The sequence below is a fragment of the Pleurodeles waltl genome, chromosome 4_2, assembly GCF_031143425.1.
Source record: "Pleurodeles waltl isolate 20211129_DDA chromosome 4_2, aPleWal1.hap1.20221129, whole genome shotgun sequence".
NCBI classification, from domain to species: domain Eukaryota; kingdom Metazoa; phylum Chordata; class Amphibia; order Caudata; family Salamandridae; genus Pleurodeles; species Pleurodeles waltl.
The window spans coordinates 735,860,542-735,886,643 of NC_090443.1; the positions used below are offsets into that span (position 1 = coordinate 735,860,542).

The window sequence follows — 26,102 nt, forward strand, 5'->3', positions numbered from 1 at the left end:
GATGGCACAACTACAGAGGCACAGAGTGTGGCTCATAGGTGAGCTTGAGTCCCCACCCAATGTATGTCTGTTTATGCCTCCACGAGCATACCCCATACCATTGTGCAAGGCTAATGTGTGACCCACACGTCTTCCAGGTGACTCCAGCTACCCAAACCTGTCCTGGCTCTTGACCCTTGTTAGGAATCCGAGAACAGGGGCTGAGAATAGGTACAATGATGCTCTTGGATGTACCAGGAGGATTGTTGAATGCACCTTTGGTCTCCTGAAGTCCAGGTTTAGGTGCCTCCATCTGACAGGTGGATCCGTATGCTACTCCCCTGAGAAGGTCTGCAAGATTGTTGTGGTGTGCTGCATGCTGCACAATTTGGCCCTCGGACACCATGTGCCCTATCTGCAGGAGGAACGGGGTGACAATGCACCTGTGGCAGCAGTGGACACAGAGGACGGTGAGGCGGGGGAAAAGGAGGAGGATGTGGACAACAGAACACATATCATTCAGCATTACTTCCAATGACACTCAGGTAAGACTGTTGAACTATATATTTCTCCATTTAAGTGTTGTATGGCTGTAGTATAATGCCAGTCATTACCTTTGCATCCCAACTGACTGTCACCTATGCCTTCCCTTATTGCAGGTGTTGGTGTGGTTACAACAGTGTAATGCTGTGATGTGTACAGACTGCTGAGAGACACATGTAGGATGGATCTACACATTACAGGACATTAGCACAGGATCGTGCAGTTCAATACAGTTCAGTACATTGTACATTTCTTTCTGATAAAGTACTATTACTCAGGTTGTATCCAAGGGTGTTTATTTATATATTTGGGATACAATGCAAAGTGCAATAGGGTGGGATGATGGTTGGAAAAAGTCCAGTGTAGTAGGCCAGTCTGTTTGTAGCACAAGTCCAGTATCCAAGGGGGAATAGGAAGAGGAGCAATGGCAGTTCAAAGTGAACAAGGTGACACAGTGGAAAACAAGGAGGATATTCTGGAGAGATTTCCTGGCAGTGGTCTTGGTCTTGGTCTTGGCAACTGTCTCTGGTGTCTGTCTGGGTCACAGGGAATGGTTGCGGGTGGTTCACCTTCTGCATGCAGAGGAGTGCTGGTGGCCTGTGAGTCCTGTGGCAGGGCCTCTTGGCCACTAGCTGCAACAGATGTGGAGGGTTGGCCAGTACACTGGCTAGAGGTAGGGGCCCGCTGGTGTTCTGTGTACTCCTGCATGATGTTGGCCATGACACCCAGCACCCTTACAATAGAGGCCATGGTGGTATTCAAGGCCTACAGTTGTTGCATGACCTCCTGGTGGTGTTCCCCCTGCCGCTGCTGGTTCTCCTGCATGATATTCAGCACCTGACCCATCCTGTCCTGGGATTGTTGGTGTGCCCCAAGGACATTTGTGAGTGCCTTCTGCGCAGTGGGTTCCCTGGGCCTGTTCTCCCCCTGGTGCACAGCTGTCCTCAGAGTGTCCCTGGCCCCCTGTGCCTGTGTCCCCTGAACAGTGTGCCCACTCCCACTGACATTAGGACCCTCATTGTCTTGCCTGTGTGGTGTGGACTCGGGTCCTGTACAGGTGTGCGCACTGTTGATTGACAAATGTATGTCACAACAAAGCATGTTGGAACCACGCATGCCTAAACAACACGGTCAGAACAACAACTGCGTTGTTACCACTATGGGCCTGATTCTAACTTTGGAGGACGGTGTTAAACCGTCCCAAAAGTGGCGGATATACCACCTACCGTATTACGAGTCCATTATATCCTATGGAACTCGTAATACGGTAGGTGGTATATCCGCCACTTTTGGGACGGTTTAACACCGTCCTCCAAAGTTAGAATCAGGCCCTATGTCTTTACCATGAATGCCTTAACAACGATTTGTCATTGTAAAGGCATTCCTGGTAAAGGCATTTGTGAACGGCATGCATGGTTCCAGCATGCAACCCCCTGGCCTCCCACCCCTAAAAATGACCCCCCCACCCCGCCTCTAAAACCTAAAACCACCCCTACCCCTCCACCCCCACCCTAAAATGACCTGATAAAACCTAAAACCACCCCAACCCCCACCCCGCCCCTAAAATTACCCCAACCCCCCTGAAACCTAAAACCACAACCCCCACCCCACCCCTAAAATTACTGCGACCCACCACCCCGCCCCTAAAACCTAAACCACCCCAACCCCCCACCCGCCCCTTAAACCTAAAACCGCCCCAACCCCCCACCCACCTAAAATTACAGCAACCACCACCCCGCCCCTAAAACCACCCCAACCCCCACCCCCAAAAAGTAAAAATATCCCAGACCCCCCCACACCCTCCCCTAAAACTAAAAATACCCCCCTCCCTAAAACTAAAAATGCCACGAACCCCTCCCCCACCCCTAAACCACTATGACCCCCACCCCCTAAAACTAAAAATACCCTGACCCCCCACCCCGCCCCTAAAACAAAAAATGCCCAGATACCCCCTCCCCCAAACCTAAACCACCCGACCCCCCATCCCCTAAAACTAAAAATACCTGACCTCCCCTCCCCACCCCTAAACCACCCAAACCCCCCACCCCCTAAAACTAAAAATCCCCCCCACCCCTAAAACTAACAATACCCCGACCCACCACCCCTGCCCCTAAAACAGCCCCAGTCCCACCCCACTTACCTGATCATGTCGTCCTCCTCAGCCGACTCCCTTCTTCTGTGCCTTAACCACGCATGTGAGTGGTTAAGCACATGCATGCTTAAGGCACCGAACAAGGAAGTCGTGGTTAACGAAAGCGTTGTTTGTTCATGAGTCGTGGTTAAGGTTGCTTCCCATCTCATTGACGTGTCCTGGGGACAGATGTCTGGGGGCATTGGCTGGCTGCTGTGGTGTTTGATTCAGAGGGGGGGGCTGTAGTGGACTGGCTGTGGGATGGGGTAGCCGACTGACCAGTAGTCCCAGATAGGCCAGAGAGTTCATACAGATCCAGACCTCCTGAGTTGCTGTTCATCACTGGGATCATCTTCTGGTGGGGGACTGGGCAGCCGTGGCACCTCCTAGCCGCTGAGATTGGCTGGGGCATCTGTGGGGATGTAAGTGGTGTTAGGGTACTTGTCTGCGACATATTCTGCATTTCTAGCTTTCCCAATGTTATTGGTGTTGTCCTCCCACCTTTGGTTGTGTATGGTGAGGTATTGTGGGATTGGTAGTTCTCCATTGCTGTGCATGCATTGGTGGTGGGTGTGCACGCAGAGCTGGAAGGGATGTGGTTGCTGTGGGTTGACCTTTAGATGTGGTAATTGGGGTGGAGCACTGTGTGGGATGGAGTGGGGTGAAAGGAGTCAGGGTGAGGGGGTGAGGTGGCATGCAGGTATGGGGGGGTGATAGGTTGTTAATGGTGATTCACCAGTGTCCAATCCTCCGGCTACTCAAGTGAGTCCCTCAGGATGCAATATTGCCAAGACTTGCTCCTCCCATGCTGTCAGCTGTGGGGGAGGAGGTGGGGAGTCGACAGCCAGTCCTCTTGATGGCTAGCTGGTGCCTTGCTGCAATGGAATGCACCTTCCCCTGTAGGTCGTTCCACCTCTTCCGAATGTCATCCCTTGTGCGTGGATGTTGTCCCTCAGCGTTCACCAGGTCCACGATTCTCCGCCATAGCTCCAGTTTCCTAGCAAAAGAGACCTGCTGTACCTGTGCTCCAAACAGCTGTGGCTCTACCCTGACTAATTCCTCCACCATGACCCTCAACTCCTCATCAGTGAAACGGGGGTGCCTTTGTGGGGCCATGGGTGTTGTGTGGTGTGTGTGTGTTGTGCAGAGGGTGATGTGTGATGTGGTGGGGTGTGGGGTGTGTGACGGATGTATAGGTAGTTGTGGTATGTGTGTGAAGCTATCTCTGGGATTGACGTGGCAAGGTGTGGCAGTCTTCTCGTGTTTGCAAAGGTTTGTGGGTATTGTGGTTTTTTTTTTTGGTAGTGTTGCTGGTGGGTGTGTGGGGTGTGTGTATTTGTGTCAGTTTTTTTTTTTTTTTGTTCTGGCCAATCTTGTATTGTTTTGTATTTGGGTGGCCATTCCCGCCTTGGCGGTGTGCACCGCCAATGGTTTACCGCAGTTGAATATTCGTGGGTCATTATTTGGAGGGTGTTGTTTTGGTGGCGTAACTGTCTGAGTAAAAGTCCTGTATTGATTGTTTTTGTGCATAAAGATGGTCCTTCCTGCACAAAAACAATCATGCCAACAACTCAGACAGCCTTGGTGCATGGTGCAAGGGTGCCTGCATTGGCGCTAGGCACCAATTTGTGCACTGGTACAGGTAGAAGGGACAGGAATGTGCCATATTTCATTAATTAAGGGCATTCCTGCCCTTTCCTTTTGATGCAGGCCAGCGCAGCAGAGTGGCTTCCTGCACTGCCCTGCGCCAAAAAATCGTAAGTGAGGTCTTAAGTCTTTCTCTGAAACTACCCCCATTGCAGTGAAGCTCATGTTTTATGACATTTTTATATATATATATATATATATGTATATATATATATATATATATAATACTAGAGACTTCTAGCTGCAGATTCCTTACCTTTGAATTTCCCCAGGAGTCAGACTGGATCCGGAGATTTTTCTTCGAGCAGTACCTCTGCGTGCCATCAGGTGGCGTTGGTCGACTCCACGGGCGTTGTTGGCGTGTTCACCGTGATGACGCTGCCGTCGTATATATATGTGCCACCCCAGCGTGATGACGTCAGTTATTTTCTTTACGCGCCAGCCTAAGCGCACATCCGGAGAGAGCTACCTCGTCATTTTTTTACTACTTCGACACTTGTCGAATTCTTTTGACGAGTTTGTTGATGCGTTTAGGGATGCCCCGCAAGACCAGTTTCAAGCCCTGCTACTCCTGTCACCAAACGATGTCAGTGACGGGTCTGCACCTTGTGTGTCTTCGAGTGTCGGACCATGAACCTGAAAGCTTTGAGGGAGCGGTCCCTAAAGTTCATGGCGACCCGACACTCGACTCCGTGGCACTCACGGTCTCGTTTGAGAGGAAGGTCTTGAGACCGGGTGCAGAGTCACCACCACTCTTCGTCCTCAAATTCATCGGGACATTTGGGTCACAAAAAGAAGTCGTCAAAGAAGGACAAGCGCAGGAAGAGCTTTGACGCTCTAGGTCTCCATTCTCAGAGCCTTCATCTGGGTCGGCTCTGCGCTTCCCCGACTTCCCGGGAGCCAAAGCCACCCCGGCCTAGCTTAAAAGAATTTTATGAGGCAATGTGCCTCATTTTTGGGCAGACCGACCCACCTTCAGTGCCCTCGGGCACAGGTGAGTTGGTGGAGGCCCCCTCGGGTTTGTAGTCATCGGCTTCGGCCATGGCTCTGGAGGACTCCTCCAGATCCAATCGCGGACCCATCCAGTGCCACAGCGACCTTCCCCGGCATCAGGTCAGACGTTAACGCTCCCGACGTCAGTAGGGCCCACAATCGACATCGATCCCATCCTCATTCCTGATGACCCGGAGCCGGAACGACGTCGCTCGACGCCAATGCCGTTCTCTATGGGCTCTCCTGGGCCCAGGGTTGATCCAGATCCTTATGCTTATGGGTATTGATACGAGGAGAGTATGGAGGGGACGCTGGACCCTTTAGAACACCAGCTTGACCTCCAAATGGACTGGGTGAAGGTTTTGGGTGATGCCAGTGATCTAGACACCTCCCCTGACACTGGTATGCTCTCTCCTCCTACCGTGGCTTCGGAGGAGGGTGCCTCATATTCCATGGTGGTGAGAAGGGTGGCTGAGGTCCTGGACCTCAAGCTACCTTCTGTGGAGGTTAGGCCTAATATCCTAACCGACGCGCTTGAGCCAGGATCTTCCTCTTCTGAGCCCCTTCTTCCCTTTAATGAAGCACTGACCGATGTCCTTTTGGGTACTTGGTCCAGACCCAGCACAGGGGCTCCTGTGAATAGGACGATTGCCCACCGCCATCCGCCTGCGCCGTCACCCTACGCCTGAGAGCCTTGTCATCCAGGCTTCTTCTTCATCTGGTGTATTCCCTGCCGCTTCCGATAGGGAATCAAAAAGACTGGACAACTTGGGGAAGAATTTGTTTTCTTCCAACAGCCTAGCGCTGCGGTCCGTGAACACTGCATGCCTTTTGGGCTGCTATTCCCATACTCTCTGGGATACGGTCATGCAAGTGCTGCCTAGAGTTCCGGAGGAGGTCTGGACTATCCTTTCCCAAGCCATAACAGATGAGAGGGATGCAGCGAAGTTCATGATTCATTGTGGACTGGATACGACTGGCTCTCTGGGCAGATCGGTTGCATCGACGGTGGCATTGAGACACCATGCCTGGCTGAGAACATCTGGCTTTTTAGTCGATGTCCAGCAATCCTTGATGGACATGCCCTTTGATGGCACGCGTCTCTTCCGAGACAAGGCGGACTCAGCGCTTGAGGCGCTTTAAAGATTCCCGAGCCACGGCCTGGTCCCTTTGCCTCGTGCCAGCTCCTAGACCCCAGTAGTCTGCCTTTCGCCCCTTTCATGGCTACAGAAGGGGCACCCAACTGCGTCCTTTCCCCCTGGCCATCGATCCGGGCATGCAGTGCAGCCCCTGCGTGGCCAAAGAGACGTGGGATCCCACGTCCCTGGGGATCAGGGAGCCATTGGGTCGCACAGTCCACCCCCCTCCTCAGCCTCCAAACCTTCCTAGTCCGTGGGTACACCAGGAGCCAGTTGGCGGCAGGATTCGCCATCACCTGCCCCAATGGCAATCCATTACCTCGGACAGGTGGGTCCTCCAAATTGTCCGAAGGGGCTTCTCCCTCCCCTTCGAGACACCTCCTCGAGCCATATCACCTTCATACAATCAGATATCGGAAGATCATATGGTGCTTTTCCGCGATTTTTGGCCAAAGGAGCTATAGAGAGGTGCCGAAAAAGGAGAAAGGTCTTCGGCCTATATTAGATCTTCGGTCCTTCAACCTCTTCCTCAAAAAGGACAAGTTCAAAATGTTGACATTGGCTCAGGTCTTATCTGCCCTGGATCTCGGAGACTGGATGGTAGCGTTGGATTTGCAAGACGCATACTTCCACATTCCTGCCTTGCCGGCTCACAGACGTTACCTACGATTCGTGGTAGGTCACGAGCACTTTCAGTTTACCGTGCTCCTCTTTGGCCTTGCCAGTGTCCCTCGGGTGTTCACAAAAGTGATGGTAATGGTGGCAGTTAATCTGCGCAGGTCAGGGGTACCAGTCTTCCTCTACCTCGATGATTGGCTGTTGAAGGTGAACTCGCCCCAGACAGTCGTCTCCCACCTCCAGACTACGGCAAACCTTTTGCATTCGCTGGGGTTCACTGTCAATGTGTCGAAGTCACACCGTACTCCTTCTCAGACGCTCCCTTCCATCGGAGCTGTTCTGGATTCAGTGCAGTTTAGTGCATATCCTCCTGAAAAGCAAGTCCAGGATATTCGGGCTATGATAGCAATGTTTCAGCCTGTATCCTGGATTACGGTGAGAATGACTCTGAGGCTGCTAGGCCTGATGGCCTCCTGCATCCTGCTGGTTCAAAATTCCAGATAGCATATGCGGGCTCTGCAGTGGGACCTGAAGTTCTAGCAGGCGCAACAGTAGGGGAATCTATCCGACAAGGTCCAGATCTCGGAAGGAACTGCGAGAGGCCTGCAGTGGTGGTTAGTAAATAAGGATTGGGTCAAGGGTAGATACCTCTTTTTTCCACAACCAGATCTTACAGTCATGACAGATGTGTCACTCCTGGGATGGGGCGGCCACATGGGAGAGGCGGAGATCAGAGGCGTCTGGTCTCCAGCGGAAACTGGGCTCCATATCAATCATCTGCAGTTCCGCGTGATTCGACTAGCATTGAAAGCATTCCTTTCCTCTCTTAAGGGGAAAGTAGTGCAGGTGTTCACAAACAACCCCACCGCCATGTGGTATTGCAACAAACAAGGCAGAGTGGGGTCGTGGACCTTTTGTCAAGAGGCCCCTTGCCTCTGGACTTGGCTGGAACATCAGGGCATTTCCCTGGTGGTTCAACACCTGGCAGGCTCCTTGAATGCCAGAGCAGACAAACTAAGCCGACGATGCGTGGTGGATCACGAATGGCTTCTACATCTAGAGGTGGCACAAGGTCTCTTCTTGCAGTGGAGAGCCCCTTGGTTAGACTTGTTCCCCTCCGTAGAGAGCGTTCAATGTCAGCTGTTTTGCACGTTGGAGTTTCCAAGGCGGCACTTGCTTGGCGACACTTTTTATCACGAGTGGAATTCAGACCTCCTGTATGCCTTTCCACCCATACCACTTCTTCCCAAAGTTCTGAAGAAGATCAGGCAAGACTGGGCCCAAGTAATTTGGTGGCTCCGGACTGGGCATGAAGAGTCTGGTATCCCAAGCTGTTGAACATGGCCATAGATCCTCCGATCAGACGGCCCCTTCAGGATGATCATCTGTGGCAGCAGCAGTGGAGGGTCCTCCACACGAACCTCGAGCTCTGCGGCTTCATGCATGGAGATTGAGCGGCGACAGTTGACATATTTTGACTTGCCGCCCGAAGTCTGTGACGTTATCTTGGCAGTGAGGCGTCCCTCAACCAAAACTGTATATGCCTGTCGTTGGAAGACATTTGAGGCATGCTGCGTGGACATATCTGTTGATCCTCTATCTGCTCCTCTTTCTCAAGTCCTTCTCTTTATTCTTTCCCTTGCCCAGCAGGGTTCCACCTTGGGACTCTTAAGGGATATATTTTGGCTATCTCTGCTTTCTTGAGGTTACCAGATCAGCCTTCCTTATTTAAATCTCCTATAGTTGGGAGGTTTCTTAAAGGCCTCACACATCTCTTTCCTCCTATCCCTTTCATCATGCCCCAATGGATCTCAATCTCAAATTGACATACCTTATGTGTACCCCGTTTGAGCAGCTTCACAACTGCCCTTTACGGCTCTTAACTATCAAGACTGTCTTTTTAGTTGCCAGTACTTCTGCCCACAGAGTAAGTGAGCTCCAGGCTCTGTCATCTAAGCCACCTTTCCTGGCCATTTATCCTGACAAAGTGGTACTTTGCACGAGGGCTTCTTTTCTACCTAAAGTAGTGAGACCCTTCCATGTCGGACAGTCCATCACCTTGCCTACTTTTTATGCACCCCCACATCCCTCTGATGAAGAGGAGAGACTCTACCGTCTGGACCCAAAAAGAGCGTTGGCATTCTATCTTGATCGTACCAAAGACTTCCGGGTGGACGATCAACTCTTTGTGGGATATGTGGGTGCAAAGACGGTGCAAAAGAGGACCATTTCACGATCGGTACTCCTATGCATCAAAATGTGCTACGCTCTGGCTAAAAAGCAACGTCCCAAAGGTTTGCGAGCTCACTCCACCAGAGCTACTGCTGCTACCACAGCACTAGCATGGGGAGTTCCAGCCCTGGCATCTGTCAGGCAGCGACGTGGGCATCTCTGCACACTTTTACCAAACACTACTGCCTAGACAATCAGGTCCGAAGGGACGGCTACTTTGGCTGTTCCATCCTGCAGGACTTCTTGGTGTGATCTTGGTTCGCAGCCCACCACCGGGGATGGTATTGCTCGGGTATCTATACAAAGGTAAGGAATCTGCAACTAGAAGTCTCTATCAGACGTACAAGTTACTTACCTTCGGTAACAATATAGCTGGTAGAGACATATTCTAGTTGCAGTGTCGCGTAGGCTCTCATTATTCTAATGAGTCTACTGGATTTTGAGTTTGAACAGTAGAATCACCTGCGGTGTGGGAGACTGAGTCTAACCCACTGCGGGTGACACCTGTTGCTCCAATCCGGGTTTTGCTCCGGCTAACTGGCAGTGCCTTATCTCTACCAAAGGATAGTGATGATTGGGCAGCCAAGCGCATGACATACTGGGCTTCTCAGTGAAGTCGTGGTCACTCAGGTTGCATCTGGTTCTCTCATTTACAGTTTGGTCTCATATATAAATGACAAACAGAAGCAGTATATATTTCAATAATGAGTTTAATAAAATGACTGCATCTTAGATAGCAAAGCGTGAGCTGCAATAACCAGGACGACACAACATGACAGTATTAAGATTGTGACGAGAAGAGTGAAGCATAAAAATAAAGCTATCATATTGTCACTATGATCAATTGACTATTTCTTACCTAGGTTATAATTGAGCACAGCACGTTAAGCTATAATTCTGCCTTTCAGGTTCCTCTGGTAAGACATCAACCCCCATACCTGAGCAAAGGCCTGTGGTCTGCGTTAGCATCTGTAGCGAAGCAATCAGCATACAGTTGTGGTTCCCTGGCTGGAATCTCCCTCTAATGTGTAAGGGACAAGGAAGTGTTTATATAATAACACAACTGATGTTCTGAGAAAATGTCCCTACGTAAAGATGAGTATTTTCTACCAATGCTGGAGACTAAACTTCTACCAGGTTCACCGGCAATGTACCGAGCTGCAGCCTTGAATAAAACACAGAGTGATCAAGAATGTCTTGTTTGAGAACAGAGTGCTGGCCTAGGCAAAAACAGCTAGATAGATGAAAACAAACAAGACCGTAAAAATGGTTATTGTAATAATAACAAAGCAAGCTGAATAAAATATAACTAGGTTAAAGTGCACAGCGGCCTAGTGTGTTAAAACAACGTGCATGAAGCTATAATTAAAATGGCTACACAACAGTTGTAGGAGGCTGGCCTGGCTTATAGTGGGTACCTTGTGGTACTTACACCTTGTGTTAGGTCCAGTGATCCCTTATTAGTAGATTAGAAGTGTTCTAGCAGCTTAGGCTGATAGAGGTAGCTATAGCAGAACAGCTTAGGCTGAACTAGGAGACATGCAAAGCTCCTACTATACCACTTATATCACTTAGCACCATATCATAAGAAAACACAATACTCAGAGTTACTAAAAATAAAGGTACTTTATTTTAGTGACAATATGCCAAAAGTATCTCAGGGGATATATATACTTCCTTAAGAGGTAAGTAATATACACAAAATATACACACACAAACCAAAACCAGGTAAGTAAACAGTTAGAAAAGTAGTGCAAATACTGTAGAACACAATAGAATGCAATAGGAGAAAATAGGCCTAGGGGCAACACAAACCATATACTCCAAAAGTGGAATGCGAACCACGAATGGACCCCAGGCCTAGTGTAGTGTGTAGAGGGTCACTGGGAGTGTAAGAAACCACTAAGGGTGTCCAAGATAACCCACCCGAAGACCCTGAAAAGTAGGAGTAAAGTTACCCTACTACCCCAGAAAGACAGTAAGGTCGAGATAGGGGATTCTGCAAGAACAACAACTGACTGCAAAGCACTGAAGACGGATTCCTGGACCTGAGGACCTGCAAAGGAAGGGGACCAAGTCCAAGAGTCACGCAAGTGTCCAGGGTGGCAGGAGCCAACTAAACCCCAGATGAAGGTGCAAAAGGGCTGCCTCCGGGTGGAAGACGCCAAAGATTCTGCATCAACGGAAGGTGCCAGGAACTTCTCCTTTGGTCAGAAGATGTCCTACGGCGTGCTGGAGGATGCAGGGTTGACTTCACGCAGAAAGACCGCAAACAAGCCTTGCTAGCTGCAAGAGTCGTGGTTGTTGGAGGAGGAGACAGAGGGGGCGCTTACCAACACGGAGAACCCGCACAGAAGCAGGCAGCACCCGCAGAAGCACCTGAAAAGGCGTTCAGAAGATCTGAGCACGATGGTCGACTCAGCACAACAAAAGGGAGTCCCATGAAGTCAGAGTCCAACTCAGCGAGTTGTGCAATGCAGGACGGAGTGCTGGGGACCTGGGCTAGGCTGTGCACAAAGTAAGTCATGCAAACGTGCACATAAGCCCTAGCAGCTGCAGTTCACACAGTACACAGGATTACTGTCTGGCGTGGGGAGGCAAGGACTTACCTCCACCAAATTTGGACAGAAGGGCCACTGGACTGTCGGGGACACTTGGACCTAGCTCCTGTGTCCCAGGGACCACACTCGTCAGGATGAGAGGGGACCCAGAGGACCGGTGATGCAGAAGTTTGGTGCCTGTGTTGGCAGGGGGAAAACTCCGTTGACCCACAGGCGATTTCTTCTTGGCGTCCAGTGCTGGGTGAAGGCAGACAGCCCTCAGAGCATGCACCACCAGGAATCAGTCGAGAAAGCCGGCAGGATGAGGCGCTACAATGTTGCTGGTAGTCTTCTTGCTACTTTGTTGCGGTTTTGCAGGCGTCCTGGAGCAGTCAGCGGTCGATCCTTGGCAGAAGTCGAAGAGGGAAGTGCAGAGGAACTCTGGTGAGCTCTTGCATTCGTTATATGAAGAGATACCCACAGGAGAGACCGTAAATAGCCCACAGAGGAGGACTGGCTACAGAGAAAGGTAAGCACCTATCAGGAGGGGTTTCTGACGTCACCTGCTGGCACTGGCCACTCAGAGGTGTCCATTGTGCCCTCACACCACTGCATCCAAGATGGCAGAGGTCTGGGACACACTGGAGGAGCTCTGGGCACCTCCCCTGGGAGGTGCTGGTCAGGGGAGTGGTCACTCCACTTTCCTTTGTCCAGTTTCACGCCAGGGCAAGGCTGGGGGGATCCCTGAACCGGAGTAGACTGGCTTATGCAAGGAGGGCACCATCTGTGCCCTTCAAAGCATTTCCAGAGGCCAGGGGAGGCTACTCCTCTCAGGCCCTTCACACCTATTTCCAAAGGGAGAGGGTGCAACACCCTCTCTCAGAGGAAATCCTTGGTTCTGCCTTCCTGGGACTAGGCTGCCCAGGTCCCAGGGGAGCACAAACCTGTCTGAGGGTTGGCAGCAGCGGTAGCTGCAGAGAAAACTCCGGAAAGTTAGTTTGGCAGTACCCGGGCTCTATGCTGGAGACCCGGGATACATGGAATTGTCCCCCCAATACCAGAATGGTATTGAGGTGACAATTCCATGATCCTAGACATGTTACATGGCCATGTTCGGAGTTACCATTGTGACGCTACATATAGGTATTGACCTATATGTAGTACACGCGTGTAATGGTGTCCCCGCACTCACAAAGTCTGGGGAATTTTCCCTGAACAATGTGGGGGCACCTTGGCTAGTGCCAGGGTGCCCTCACACTAAGTAACTTTTCACCTAACCCTCACTAAGTGAAGGTTAGACATATAGGTGACTTATAAGTTACTTAAGTGCAGTGTAAAATGGCTGTGAAATAACGTGGACGTTATTTCACTCAGGCTGCAATGGCAGTCCTGTGTAAGACTTGTCTGAGCTCCCTTTGGGTGGCAAAAGAAATGCTGCAGCCCATAGGGCTCTCCTGGAACCCCAATACCCTGGGTACCTAGGTACCATATACTAGGGAATTATAAGGGTGTTCCAGTGTACCAATCAGAATTGGTACAATTAGTCACTAGCCTGCAGTGACAATTTTAAAAGCAGAGAGAGCATAAACACTGAGGTTCTGGTTAGCAGAGCCTCAGTTATACAGTTAGGCACCACACAGGGAACACATACAGGGCACACTTTATGAGCACTGGGGTCCTGGCTAGCAGGATCCCAGTGTCACATAGGCCAAAACAAACATACATACAGTAAAATTGGGGGTAACATGCCTGGCAAGATGGTACTTTCCTACAACAGTAGACTCCTTACCGACCCGCCCATCATCCCCGCACTGCGAACTGATTTCTAGGGATAGGAACATCCCCTTAAGGGCCCTAGTTTTGGCGCACCACTCTCAGTGTTCTTCATGGCTCTGCGCTTTCCGTGTGGAAAGTCGTGGAAAGAAACCGATGTCAGTGCGCTGGGGTGGCGCCTATATACGACCGCGACATTATCACGGCACCAACGATGCCCGTGGGGTCAACCGACGGCACCTGACGGCGCACAGAGGTACTGCTCGAAGAAAAATTTCCAGATCCAGTCTGAAGCCTGTGGAAATTCAAAGGTAAGGAATCCGCAACTAGAATATTTCTCTACCAGATAAATCATTACCGAAGGTAAGTAACTTGTTCATATTGGATTTTCTCTTTAGATATCTACATTGCACCGTTGGCTTCAGGGTGCTTTTTTACTCTCTACTGAAGACCGCTTCTAGGACAGCCTATACCAACGTTCTGCTCTTCTTATATCTTATACTGCACCCAGGTTATTTGCCGTTGCTGCAATGATCATGTTTTGAAGCTCAATCAATAATGAGGCTAGTCCGGGAGAGTGGTCTCTGCAAAGTGACGCTCCCTATAGGACACAGAGGAAGGTCCCCTTTTCCCATTCTACTGGCAGCTCCAGTTGCTTGGCTTCAGTCGACATAAGCGAACACATCTTAATGTGCTTTTGGTTCCAGCACTTTTCCATCCCTCCAGAGCACTGTACGTGATGGCAGTCGTACATTTGCATTATGTAAGTGAAACTTCAATAAAACGACACTTACACACACCACCTTCCCTAAAACTCGACACCCTATTGTCTTGCCTTCCCACATTCAGCTAAAAGTCCTGCAGGTAACAAAAGGACGGTTGCCTCACTCTAGCCTGTATCCAGACCAGCAGTACTAGACACAGAATTATTGCCGTTTCCTCCCATTACCTCACAGTAGCAGGGGGTCAAAGGATATCAAACCTTGGTGTGGCAGAAGTCGAGTTCAAATTTGCACGTCTTGCGGATGTCCATTTTTGTGCAGGACACTTCAAGACCTAAATGTACTATGATTTGACATCAGGGTTGTGTCACTTTTTGGCGTATCCCCGCTGCAAAATCATTTTTGGCATTTAGCGAGCCACGCATTCACTTTTTTTAAACCACTCTCCCAGGCCCTCATTTGCTCCCCTGTCCTTTTGTAGGTAGAACAAAAGAGAGAGACCGAATGGCTTTTAGGTCAACATGCAGTTCTTGGATTCTAAAAATGGGTGTGATCAAATGGTTATTTTCATATATATATCTCACCCACAAATTAAACTAGCCTCAGTGAAGGTACCACTAAAAAGCTACATTAATTTAGTAGCGCAGTAGCAGAAAAAGCGATAGCTTTGCTGTGTTCTTTAGCTGATATATTCGTGTTTTCATCACTTATAATAAGCCTATTATGCTTTGTTGCTTGGATAGAAGCAGAAATTGTACAGAACACTCATGTTACAATTTAGTAACTGGCTTTAGGTCTCGCCTACAGACAGATTTAGCTGTATATCGCATTAAGAACTATCATGTCGAAAACCAAGGTTTCTGATGGATACAACTACCTGTGGATTCCTCACCTAATGAATACTTCCATTGCGCCAGCATTCAACGGAAATCTTCTTCCTAGCTTCTGCACGTCGACGAGGACATCACATTAGCCCACGCGACGCCCTTTTTTCCGTGCATTCGAAACGGTTATCTTCGAGGGAGCTACTGTTACTTTCATAGTTACAATGTATTTTCTGCTGCGTGGGTTTTCTCTGCGGTAATAATGTCTCAGAGGAAGTCGGGTTTCAAGCCCTGTCGAGAGTGTGGCGGCAAGATATCCGTTACTGATCCTCACTCCGACTGTCTATGGTGTTTAAGCTCTGACCACGACGTTGCAACTTGTGATTCATGTCAGCACATGAATCTGAAGGCCCTGAAAGAACGTGAGGCTAAACTATTCATGGCGAAGTCGAAGAGAAAGGAGAAGAAACATCATAAGAAGTCTTCTTCGCCAAGGTCTCATCGGCGTCATCGAGACTCCCGGTGCCGTAGGGATTCACAGCGTCATTCCAGCAAGGAGTCTCATTCGAGGTCGCCTTCGGCTCGGCGTCGGAAGACTTGGGAGGTCAGTCCCACGGTCACGCCACATCCATCGACGCCGTTGCCCTCTCCGACGTCACCGACTTCGCCTGGACAGGCGTCTGTGGTTGAGGTGATGCAGCCTCTTGTGATGTCTCCGGCGTCGCGGACGTCGAGGCTGGCATCGGGGTCACCTTCGATCCAGGCACCCCAGTATCCAGCTTTTCCCGCCCCTGGAGCCGATAATACCGCATTTCTGAATGCTATGTATACCATCTTTCAACAGATGGCTCCAGGAGGTGCTCCGGCTGGTCCTTCGGGGCCCTTGGCCTTTTCATTGGGTGATCCTGCGCCTCTACGGCCGGCACCCTTTATGCCCTTTCTCCCTTTAGGGAATGTGGGCTCGGCGCCGGTGTCGGCGCCGGTGACCGCTCCGGTGGCTCCAGAGGTTTTGGCCCCAGAGGTTTCCATCCCGTCGACGTCAGGATTTCGTCCTGTGACTCCGGCGGGTCCATCGGAGACTCCAAGATTTCTTTGTCCGGCTCCTTCCTCGGCGGATGGTTCTGAAGATCGGCGCCGATCTTCGACTTCGGCGGAGGCCATGTCGACTACGCGTATCGAGGAAAGACTACATTCGAGGAGGCGTGCTCTCCGTCTTTTGGAAGAGCAGGAATACCAACGAGTCTTGGAGGAAAGAGAGATTGAGGACTCTGGTGATGGACTGCATGGTCTGGATACAGCCAGTGGGCTGGATACTTCCCCTGAGTGGGACCTTTCATCTCCAGGGGAATATACGGAGGAGGCTGCTACCTTTCACGCTGTGGTGAGGAAGGCGGCTAACTTTCTGGACCTGCCTTTGCCGGTGGCAGAGGCAAAGCAGAATTTACTGACTGAGGTACTGCATCCGGCCTCTGCTGCAGCGGAGCCTCTCTTGCCATTTAATGAGGCTTTGCTTGATCCGGTGTTAGAGGTCTGGAAGAAGCCAGTATCTTCCTCGGCTGTTCATAGGGCTGTGGCCAGGAGATATCGAGCTGCACCCTCTGACCCTGGCTTTCTGTCTAGACACCCTACGCCGGAGAGCTTGGTGGTGCAAGCCTCCTGTTCCTCTAGGTCAGCGCCTGGATCTTTCCCGACGGTACCAGGAGACAGAGACTCTAAAAAGCTGGATGCACAATCCAAGAAGATATTTTCCTCTTGTAGTTTGGCATTGAAGGCCACCAACGCGACTTGTATTCTGGGGAGATACATCCATGCTCTCATGGACGATATTTCATCTTCATTTACGGAGCTTCCCCAGGGTCTCTTGAATGTTGTCTCGGATGCCCAGGCTGCCGCAACCCAGATTATCCAGTCTGGGCTGGACACGACCAACTCGGTGGCTAGGACAATGGGCACGGCTGTGCTGGCAAGGAGGCAGACCTGGCTCCGTAACTCAGGGTTTTCTGCGGACGTGCAGTCGACCCTGTTGGACCTCCCGTTTGATGGGGACAAACTGTTTGGAGCCAAAGCAGATTCGGCCTTGGAGAGATTTAAAGAAAGCAGGGCCACAGCCAAATCATTAGGGCTGCAAGCCCCTTCTTCTTCTGCCTCCTCCAGATTTTTCAGGAGGTTTCGTGGATTTGGGCGTGGCTCTTCCTCCTCTTCCTTTCGGGGGAGATTCCAGCAACCCACCTCTTCCCTCCCCTATAGATCATTTAGAGGGAGGGGTGGGGCCTGCACCAGAGGAGCCTCTCAGCAGCACTCTGCCTCTTCCTCGTCCTCTGGAGGGGTGCAGCAGGGAAAGCAGCCTTCGGCTTCCACCATTTCCCACTCACTCCTCTCCTGTAGGGGGGAGGTTACGGCATTTTCTCCACAAGTGGGAGACTATTACATCGGACACTTGGGTTATCAGTATTGTGGGAAAAGGCTACACCCTTCCCTTTCGGGAGTTTCCGCCCCCCATCCCGCCCGCCCATCTTATTGTTCAGAAGAACACCTCCTGTTGTTAGAACAGGAGGTTCAAGTCCTCCTTTCAAAGGGCGCAGTGGAGTTAGTCCCAGAGCAGGAAAGGGGTCGAGGTTGTTACTCAAGGTACTTCCTGATTCCCAAGAAGGATGATCGGTTGAGACCAATCCTGGATCTGAGGATCTTGAATTGGTTCCTCAAACAGGAAAAGTTCAAGATGCTGACCCTGGCTCAGGTGCTTTTGGCGTTGAACAAAGAAGATTGGATGGTGTCTGTCGACTTGCAGGATGCTTATTTTCATATCCCGATACTCAAGTCGCACAGGAAGTATCTCCGGTTTGTGGTAGGGTCGCAGCACTATCAGTTTGCGGTACTCCCGTATGGTCTTACTTCAGCACCTCGAGTCTTCACGAAGGTGATGTCAGTGGTTGCGGCAGAGCTCAGAAGGAAGGGGATAGCAGTATTCCCTTACTTGGACGACTGGTTGATCAAAGCCAAGTCTCCGGAGCTTGTGTCGCATCATCTGCAGTCAACAACCCAGTTGTTGTTCGACCTGGGCTTTTCAGTGAACGTGCCCAAATCTCACCTGGAGCCCTCTCAGCGCCTCCTGTTCATAGGGGCAGTACTGGATACAACATTGAATCGAGCCTTTCCTCCGCCTCAGCGGATTCAAGATATTCAGGAGTTGGTTCCAATGTTTCGAAATAGAGCGGTAGTTCCAGTCCTCAAGGTCCTTCGTCTGCTCGGTCTGTTTGCCTCCTGCATACTGTTGGTCACGCATGCTCGCTGGCATATGAGGGCTCTTCAGTGGTGCCTCCGAAGGCAGTGGTCTCAACACAAAGGAGATCTAGAAGGTGCTGTCAAGATCTCCGGAGATGCTGCTGTGGACTTGAAGTGGTGGATTGCGGGCAACAATCTTTCACAAGGAAAGCCGTTCACCCAGTCACCACCAGTGACCACGGTCATAACGGATGCTTCCACTCTAGGGTAGGGAGCTCATCTGGGGGATCTGGAGATCAAAGGGCTTTGGTCTCCAGAGGAACAGATTTTTCATATCAATCTGTTGGAGTTGCGGGCTGTACGTCTGGCTCTCAAGGCCTTCCTCCCTTCCCTTCGTGGTCAGTCGGTACAGGTCCTGACGGACAATACTACCGCGATGTGGTACATAAACAAACAGGGAGGAGTAGGGTCGTACCTTCTCTACAGAGAAGCTCTTCGACTATGATCCTGGGCAAAGGACCATCAGATTTGCTTCGTAGCAAATCATCTGGCCGGGGTCTTGAATGTACGTGCGGACAGTCTCAGTCGCCATTTCTCGGCCGACCACGAGTGGCGTCTCCATCCAGATCAAGTCCGTTTAATCTTCCAGATGTGGGGGTTTCCTCGGATAGATTTGTTTGCAACTCTGGAGAACGCGCATTGTCCGTTATTCTGCAGCCTCCAGTATCCGATGCAGGAAGCGTTGGGGGACGCGTTTCAGATAACCTGGTGCGGCCAGTTCCTTTACGCGTTTCCCCCCATACCCTTGATTCCTCGGGTGTTGAGGAAGATTCGCCAAGACCGGGCCCAAGTCATCTTAATAGCTCCGGATTGGCCAAGGAGGGTGTGGTACTCCGACCTTCTCCAACTCTCACTGTGCCCTCCGCTCCGTCTCCCTCTCAGGGCAGACCTCCTCTCGCAGTCGCAGGGGCAGGTTTTACACCCCAACCTCCAGAGTCTGCACCTACATGCCTGGAGATTGAGCGGGGCAACCTGAGTTCCTTCTCTCTCCCACCTGATGTAGTGGATGTTATATTAGAGGCCAGGCGACACTCCACTAAATCTATCTACGCTAATAGGTGGTCTAAATTTGTTATGTGGTGTGGAGAGAGACAGATTGATCCCTTACATGCTCATCTGCCAGATGTTTTGTCTTTTGCTCTGTCTCTAGCGCAGAAAGGTTGTGCAGTGGCTACCATTAAAGGTTATTTGTCTGCCTTGTCAGCCTTCATTTGTCTTCCAGACCAACCATCGTTATTTAAATCCCCTATTGTTCTCAGATTCTTGAAAGATCTTCTAAATAAATATCCTCCAAAACCATTTGTTATGCCTCAATGGGATTTGTCCTTGGTCCTGACTTTCCTTATGGGGTCCCCTTTTGAACCTATGCATTCTTGCCCCTTTAGGTATTTAGTTATTAAGACAGTCTTCCTGGTGGCTATAACATCTGCAAGGAGAGTGAGTGAGTTGCAGGCCTTATCGGTGGTGTTGAGGACCAAGGCTGCTTTCCTCCCGAAGGTTGTTTCACCCTTCCATTTGGCCCAGACAATTACTTTGTCCACGTTCTATCCTCCGCCTCATCCTTCAAAGGAGGAAGAGAGACTACATCGATTGGACCCAAAGAGGGCGTTAAGCTTCTACATTGATAGAACGAAGGACTTCAGGCTGGAGGATCAGCTGTTCATCGGATACGTGGGCAAGAGGAGAGGAAAGGCAGTCCACAAGAGAACACTCTCCAGGTGGGTTGTTCTTTGCATTAAAATCTGTTACTCTTTAGCAAAGAAGGATCCTCCTGATGGCATTAGAGCTCATTCCACCAGAGCTAAGTCGGCCACTTCGGCCTTGGCCAGAGGTGTTCCTGTGGTCGACATCTGCAAGGCCGCAACTTGGTCGTCCCTTCACACTTTTGCGAAGCATTACTGTTTGGACTCTGAGGTCAGAAGGGACGGCCATTTTGCACGGTCAGTGCTGCAGGATTTCTTGGTTTGACCATTTAGGCACCCACCACCGGGCGTGGTACTGCTTTGGGACTCTATTCATTAGGTGAGGAATCCACAGGTAGTTGTATCCATCAGAAGAACTAGTTACTTACCTTCGGTAACGACTTTTCTGGTGGATACATTAGCTACTTGTGGATTCCTCACGGTCCCACCCGCCTCCCCGTTGCCTTTTTGGTCTTACCAAGTAATCCTTGAGTGCGCTCCTATTGGTCTTCAAGACTGCAATAGATTTTGTATATATGGATATTTGTATATATATATATATATATATTTGCATATATATATATATATATATATATATATATATCTTTGTGTATATACATAATTAGTATATATTTGTTTGTTTAAAAAAAAAAAGAGAGTTATATTAAATCTATAGCCATTTTATTGCAATGTTGTGTGATTTGCAATGTTATGGGATGTTGCCTTGCTCTTTCATTGCATTGGGTTATTGTTCTCATGCACGTAAAAAATGTTGGTACTGACGTCGGCGAGGACCTCTTATTGCCTGTATGACGTCAGACGGCGTCGCGTGGGCTAATGTGACGTCCTCGTCGACGTGCAGAACCTAAGAAGAAGATTTCCGTCGAATGCTGGCGCCATGGGAGTATTCATTAGGTGAGGAATCCACAGGTAGCTAATGTATCCACCAGAAAAGTCGTTACCGAAGGTAAGTAACTCGTTCTTCTAGAGCTTAGGTTCAGCCCTTATCGTATCGCTAATTGGCTTTCTTGTCAACCTCATGTGCTTGCTTCTTGTTTGATGGCTTTCTTTCCTCTACCTATGTTTGGTCATACACTGAAATACAGGTTGTTTACTGTCCTTTTGATTGGATGAGTAGTATCCGTATACTGCTTACATTCAGGGAGCTACTTCTTTTTCTCTGGACACTCCATGAGTGTTTATATGTTTACTTGCTTTCTCTCCCTTGTGTTGCTTCCATCCTCACATCCTAGACCCCTGCTCTCCATGTTCTCACCCTCACTCGTCTAGTGCCTCCCTTCTCATCACCACTGGGCTTTTTTTTTTTTTTTTTTTTTTTAAACCACTCCCCCAGGCCCTTATTTATTCCCCTGCCAATTGTTGCTTATCAGTGGCACTGAGTTACGTCTTCATCCAACGATACTCTGTTGCTTCCCTACTACTTCCAGCCCCCTTTTTAACTGTTGCAAAGCGCTACCTGGCCACTCATTTATCTAAAGAACAATTTTTACATGTTTTTTTTACAGTTGTATTGCTCCAAGATGGGTGCTTGCCTTTTTGGAACAGCAAATTAAAAGAAACAAAATGGCAGCTGCAACATAGATGTGCACGGTTGGTGATGCACGCATGCTTATACCTCATCAGCCTGTGGCTGACCATAAAGTTAATATATCTATATAAATCAAGGTCTCCCCAGTACCATAACATGACTGTGTTTGCATGTGTGGTGACGCATGTGTGCATAAACATTATCATGTCAGGGCCAACAACTTTGTGTTTGTTTTCTTTCTTTTTGCTGATGCTTTTTAGCATTGGCAACAGGCATTAGTAAAGCCAAGGATTGTCTAACACCTTTTACAAGAGAACTATTGCTTTTATCAAAGTTGTTGTAAAATGTGTGACAATAACATTGGAAAGGGAAGAAAAAACCGTCAGACAGAAAAAATGTATGTCTGCTAGGTATTATCTTATTTCATAGATACTAACTGCTATCTGTTCTTGTACCTTAGGTGTTGCTTTTTTGTTGGTGAACACACAAGATCTATCTTTGATGCAGAAAGGTTTTGTTTTTGACAAAGTTGAGACATTTATAGGCATTCATCGCAATAGCTTCTTACTCCTAGTTGCTGCTCTGCATGGAAGAGAAGAATGGAGATTTATGTTCCACATTCAACAGAGGTGAGCAATAAAATTAGGACTGACAAACTACAACATTTTTAGATGTTTCTCTTTGTATCTTAAGAGCGGGGATGGCCCCAGTTACTTACTGTAACTAATCATCAGTATAGCAAGTCTCTATCTTGTGTTTTTTCACAGTCCTTCCACTTGTGGTGAATGTTCTCCTTGAGACAGAGTCCTATATTCTATAGTTAGGATAAGGGTTATTTTTCCATTTTTTCTTTAAAGCAAATAAATAGATTGTTCAACATTTACAGCAAACAAACCAGTGTAAGCCATAAAAGGGATCAGGTATAAGAAAAGACCATCACAGTTTCATTGAAAGTATCTGACAAATGCTGCTACTGCCGTCCATAGTGATCCAAGATCTTATTGTGGTTTGGAGGCATCCTATTGCTTCGTAGACGGACTCCTCCAGTTTTGCACACCAATTCATGGCTGTGCTTCATGTTGCCTGGATTTGGGGAGCTTTGGTGTGCTATGTCCTGTTTGCAACCATGGTCCCCAGGCTAACCAATGTGTGATCCTTCAGAGGGCTTCCTGGTCCTCCAGGAGTCCCAGCAGTGCAAAACGGGGCATGGGCTCGGTAGGTCTCTCCAGCATGCATGTGAGGGTAGAGAAAGTAGCTTATTAGAGAGTCGCAGTGGCTGGAGATTTCCAGAGCACATGGAACAAGTCTCCCTAAAGCATGTGAGAGACAGTTGTTTATTCGCCTTCCACAACCTCAAAGGTGACAGTGTGTATGTAGTGTGTGTAGGGAAATGCCTCCTTGGCATGGTTACCCCCTAACTTTTTGCCTTTGCTGATGCTAAGTTTTGATTGAAAGTGTGCTGGGACCCTGCTAACCAGGCCCCAGCACTTGTTCTTTCCCTAAACTGTACCTTTGCTTCCACAATTGGCACAGCCCTGGCACTCAGATAAGTCCCTTGTAACTGGCACCCCTGGTACCAAGAGCCCTGATGCCAGGGAAGGTCTCTAACGGCTGCAGCATGTCTTATGCCACCCTGGGGACCCCATCACTCAGCACATGCACACTGCTTCACAGCTTGTGTGTGCTGGTGGGGAGAAAATGACTAAGTTGACATGGCACTCCCCTCAGAGTGCCATGCCAACCTCACACTGCCTGTGGCATAGGTAAGTCACCCCTCTAGCAGGCCTTACAGCCCTAAGGCAGGGTGCACTATACCACAGGTGAGGGCATATGTGCATGAGCACTATGCCCCTACAGTGTCTAAGCAAAACCTTAGACACTGTAAGTGCAGGGTAGCCATAAGAGTATATGATCTGGGAGTTTGTCAAACACGAACTCCACAATTCCATAATGGCTACATTGAAATCTGGGAAGTTTGGTATCTAACCCCTCAGCACAATAAATGCACACTGTTTCCAGTGATGCCCCCTGAATAGCAATCCGACTTCTAGTGTAGGCTGACCAGTTTCTGCCAGCCTGCCACACACCCGACATGTTGCTGGCCAAATGGGGAGAGTGCCTTTGTCACTCTGTGGCCAGGAACAAAGCCTGTACTGGGTGGAGATGCTTCACACCTCCCCCTGCAGGAACTGTAACACCTGGCGGTGAGCCTCAAAGGCTCACTCCTTTTGTTACAGCGCCCCAGGGCATCCCAGCTAGTGGAGATGCCCGCCCCTCCGGCCACTGCCCCCACTTTTGGCGGCAAGGCTGGAGGAGATAATGAGAAAAACAAGGAGGAGTCACCCACCAGTCAGGACAGCCCCAAAGGTGTCCTGAGCTGAGGTGACCCTTGCCTTTAGAAATCCTCCATCTTAGTTTTGGAGGATTCCCCCAACAGGATTAGGGATATGCCCCGCTCCCCACCGGGAGGAAGCACAAAGAGGGTGTAGCCACCCTCAAGGACAGTGGCCACTGGCTACTGCCCTCACAGACCTAAACACCCCCCTAAATTTAGTATTTAGGGGCACCCCAGAACCCAGGAAATCAGATTCCTGCAACCTGAAGAAACAAGAAGGACTGCTGAACTACAAGCCTGCAAAGAGGACGGAAGACAACAACTGCTTTGGCCCCAGCCCGACCGGCCTGTCTCCAACTTCGAAAACCTGCAACCAGCGATGCATCCGACAGGGACCAGCGACCTCTGAAGCCTCAGAGGACTGACCTGGACTAAAGGACCAAGAAACTCCTGTGAGTAGCGGCTCTGCCCAAAACCAGCAACTTCTTTGCAACAAAGAAGCAACTTTCCAAGACTTCACATTTCCCGCCGGAAGCGTGAGACTTCACACTCTGCACCTGACATCCCCGGCTCGAGATCCAGAGAACAAACACCACAGGGAGGACTCCCCGGCAACTGCGAGTCCGTGAGTAGCCAGAGACGACCCCCCTGAAATCCCACAGCGACACCAGCAGAGAGAATCCAGAGGCTCCCCCTCACCGCGACTGCCTGTAACAATGGACCCGATGCCTGGAACCAGCACTGCACCCGCAGCCCCCAGCAAGTGAAGGAACCGAACGTCAGTGCAGGAGTGACCCCTAGGCGACCCTCTGCCTAGCCCAGGTGGTGGCTGTCCTGAGAAGCCCCCCCCCCCCGCCTGCACTGCTAGAGTGTCCCTCTATTGATTCTTACCTGAAACCCGACGCTTGCTTTGCACACTACACCCGGCTGCCCCTGTGCCGCTGAGGGTGTGTTTTGTGTGCCTACTTGTGTCCCCCCAGTGCTCTACAAACCCCCCCTGTTCTGCCCCCAAGGACGCAGGTACTTACCTGCTGGCAGACTGGAACCGGAGCACCCCTGTTCTCCATAGGCGCCTATGTGTTTTGGGTACCTCTTTGACCTCTGCACCTGACCGGCCCTGAGCTGCTGGTGTGGTAACCTTGGGGTTGTCTTGAACCCCCAACGGTGGGCTGCCTATGCCCCAGAACTTAGACTTGTAAGTGTTTTACTAACCTCACAAACTAACCTTTACTTACCTCCCCCCAGGAACTGTTGATTTTTACCCTGTGTCCACTTTGAAAATAGCTTATTGCCATTTTTACAAAGTCTGTATATAATATTGTTTTTATTCAAAGTTCCTAAGTTACCTAAGTGAAGTACCTTGCATTTTATATGTTTACTTCAAATCTTGAACCCATGGGTCTTAAAATAAACACTAGAAATGATATTTTTCTGTATAAAAACCTATTGGCCTGGAGTAAGTCTTTGAGTGTGTGTTCCTCATTTATTGCCTTTGTGTGTACAACACATGCTTAACATTACCCTCTGATAAGCCTACTGCTCGACCACACTACCACAAAATAGAGCATTAGAATTATCTAATTTTGCCACTATCTTACCTCTAAGAGGAACCCTTGGACTCTGTGCACACTATGGCCCTCATTACGACCCTGGCGGTTTGTAACCGCCAGGGCCGCTGGACGCGGAGGCACCGCCGACAGGCCGGCGGTGCCCCGCGGGGCATTCTGACCGCGGCGGCTTAGCCGCGGTCAGAGAAGGGAAACCGGCGGTCTCCCGCCGGTTTCCCGCTGCCCCCAAGGAATCCTCCAAGCCGGCGCAGCTTGCTGTGCCGGCTTGGGGATTCCGACTCCCCCTCCCGCCATCCAGTTCCTGGCGGTTCTCCCGCCGGGAACCGGATGGCGGGAGGGGGAGTTGCGGGGCCCCTGGGGGCCCCTGCAGTGCCCATGCCAACGGCATGGGCACTGCAGGGGCCCCCGTAAGAGGGCCCCAAAATGTATTTCACTGTCTGCCTTGCAGACAGTGAAATACGCGACGGGTGCAACAGCACCCGTCGCACCTTCCCACTCCGCCGGCTCTATTACGAGCCGGCATCCTCGTGGGAAGGGAGTTTTTC

General features: G+C 50.1%; 1 protein-coding gene across 1 annotated transcript in view; it reads left to right on the forward strand.

Annotated features, from left to right (window-relative positions):
- The window catches only part of C4_2H1orf146 (chromosome 4_2 C1orf146 homolog), a 152,206-nt gene that overhangs the window by 85,239 nt on the left and 40,865 nt on the right, over window positions 1-26,102 (forward strand). Inside the window, exon 3 of the mRNA XM_069233215.1 lies at window positions 22,115-22,283. Within this exon, the coding sequence (XP_069089316.1) occupies window positions 22,115-22,283 (169 nt within the window). The remainder of the gene's footprint in view (window positions 1-22,114; window positions 22,284-26,102) is intronic.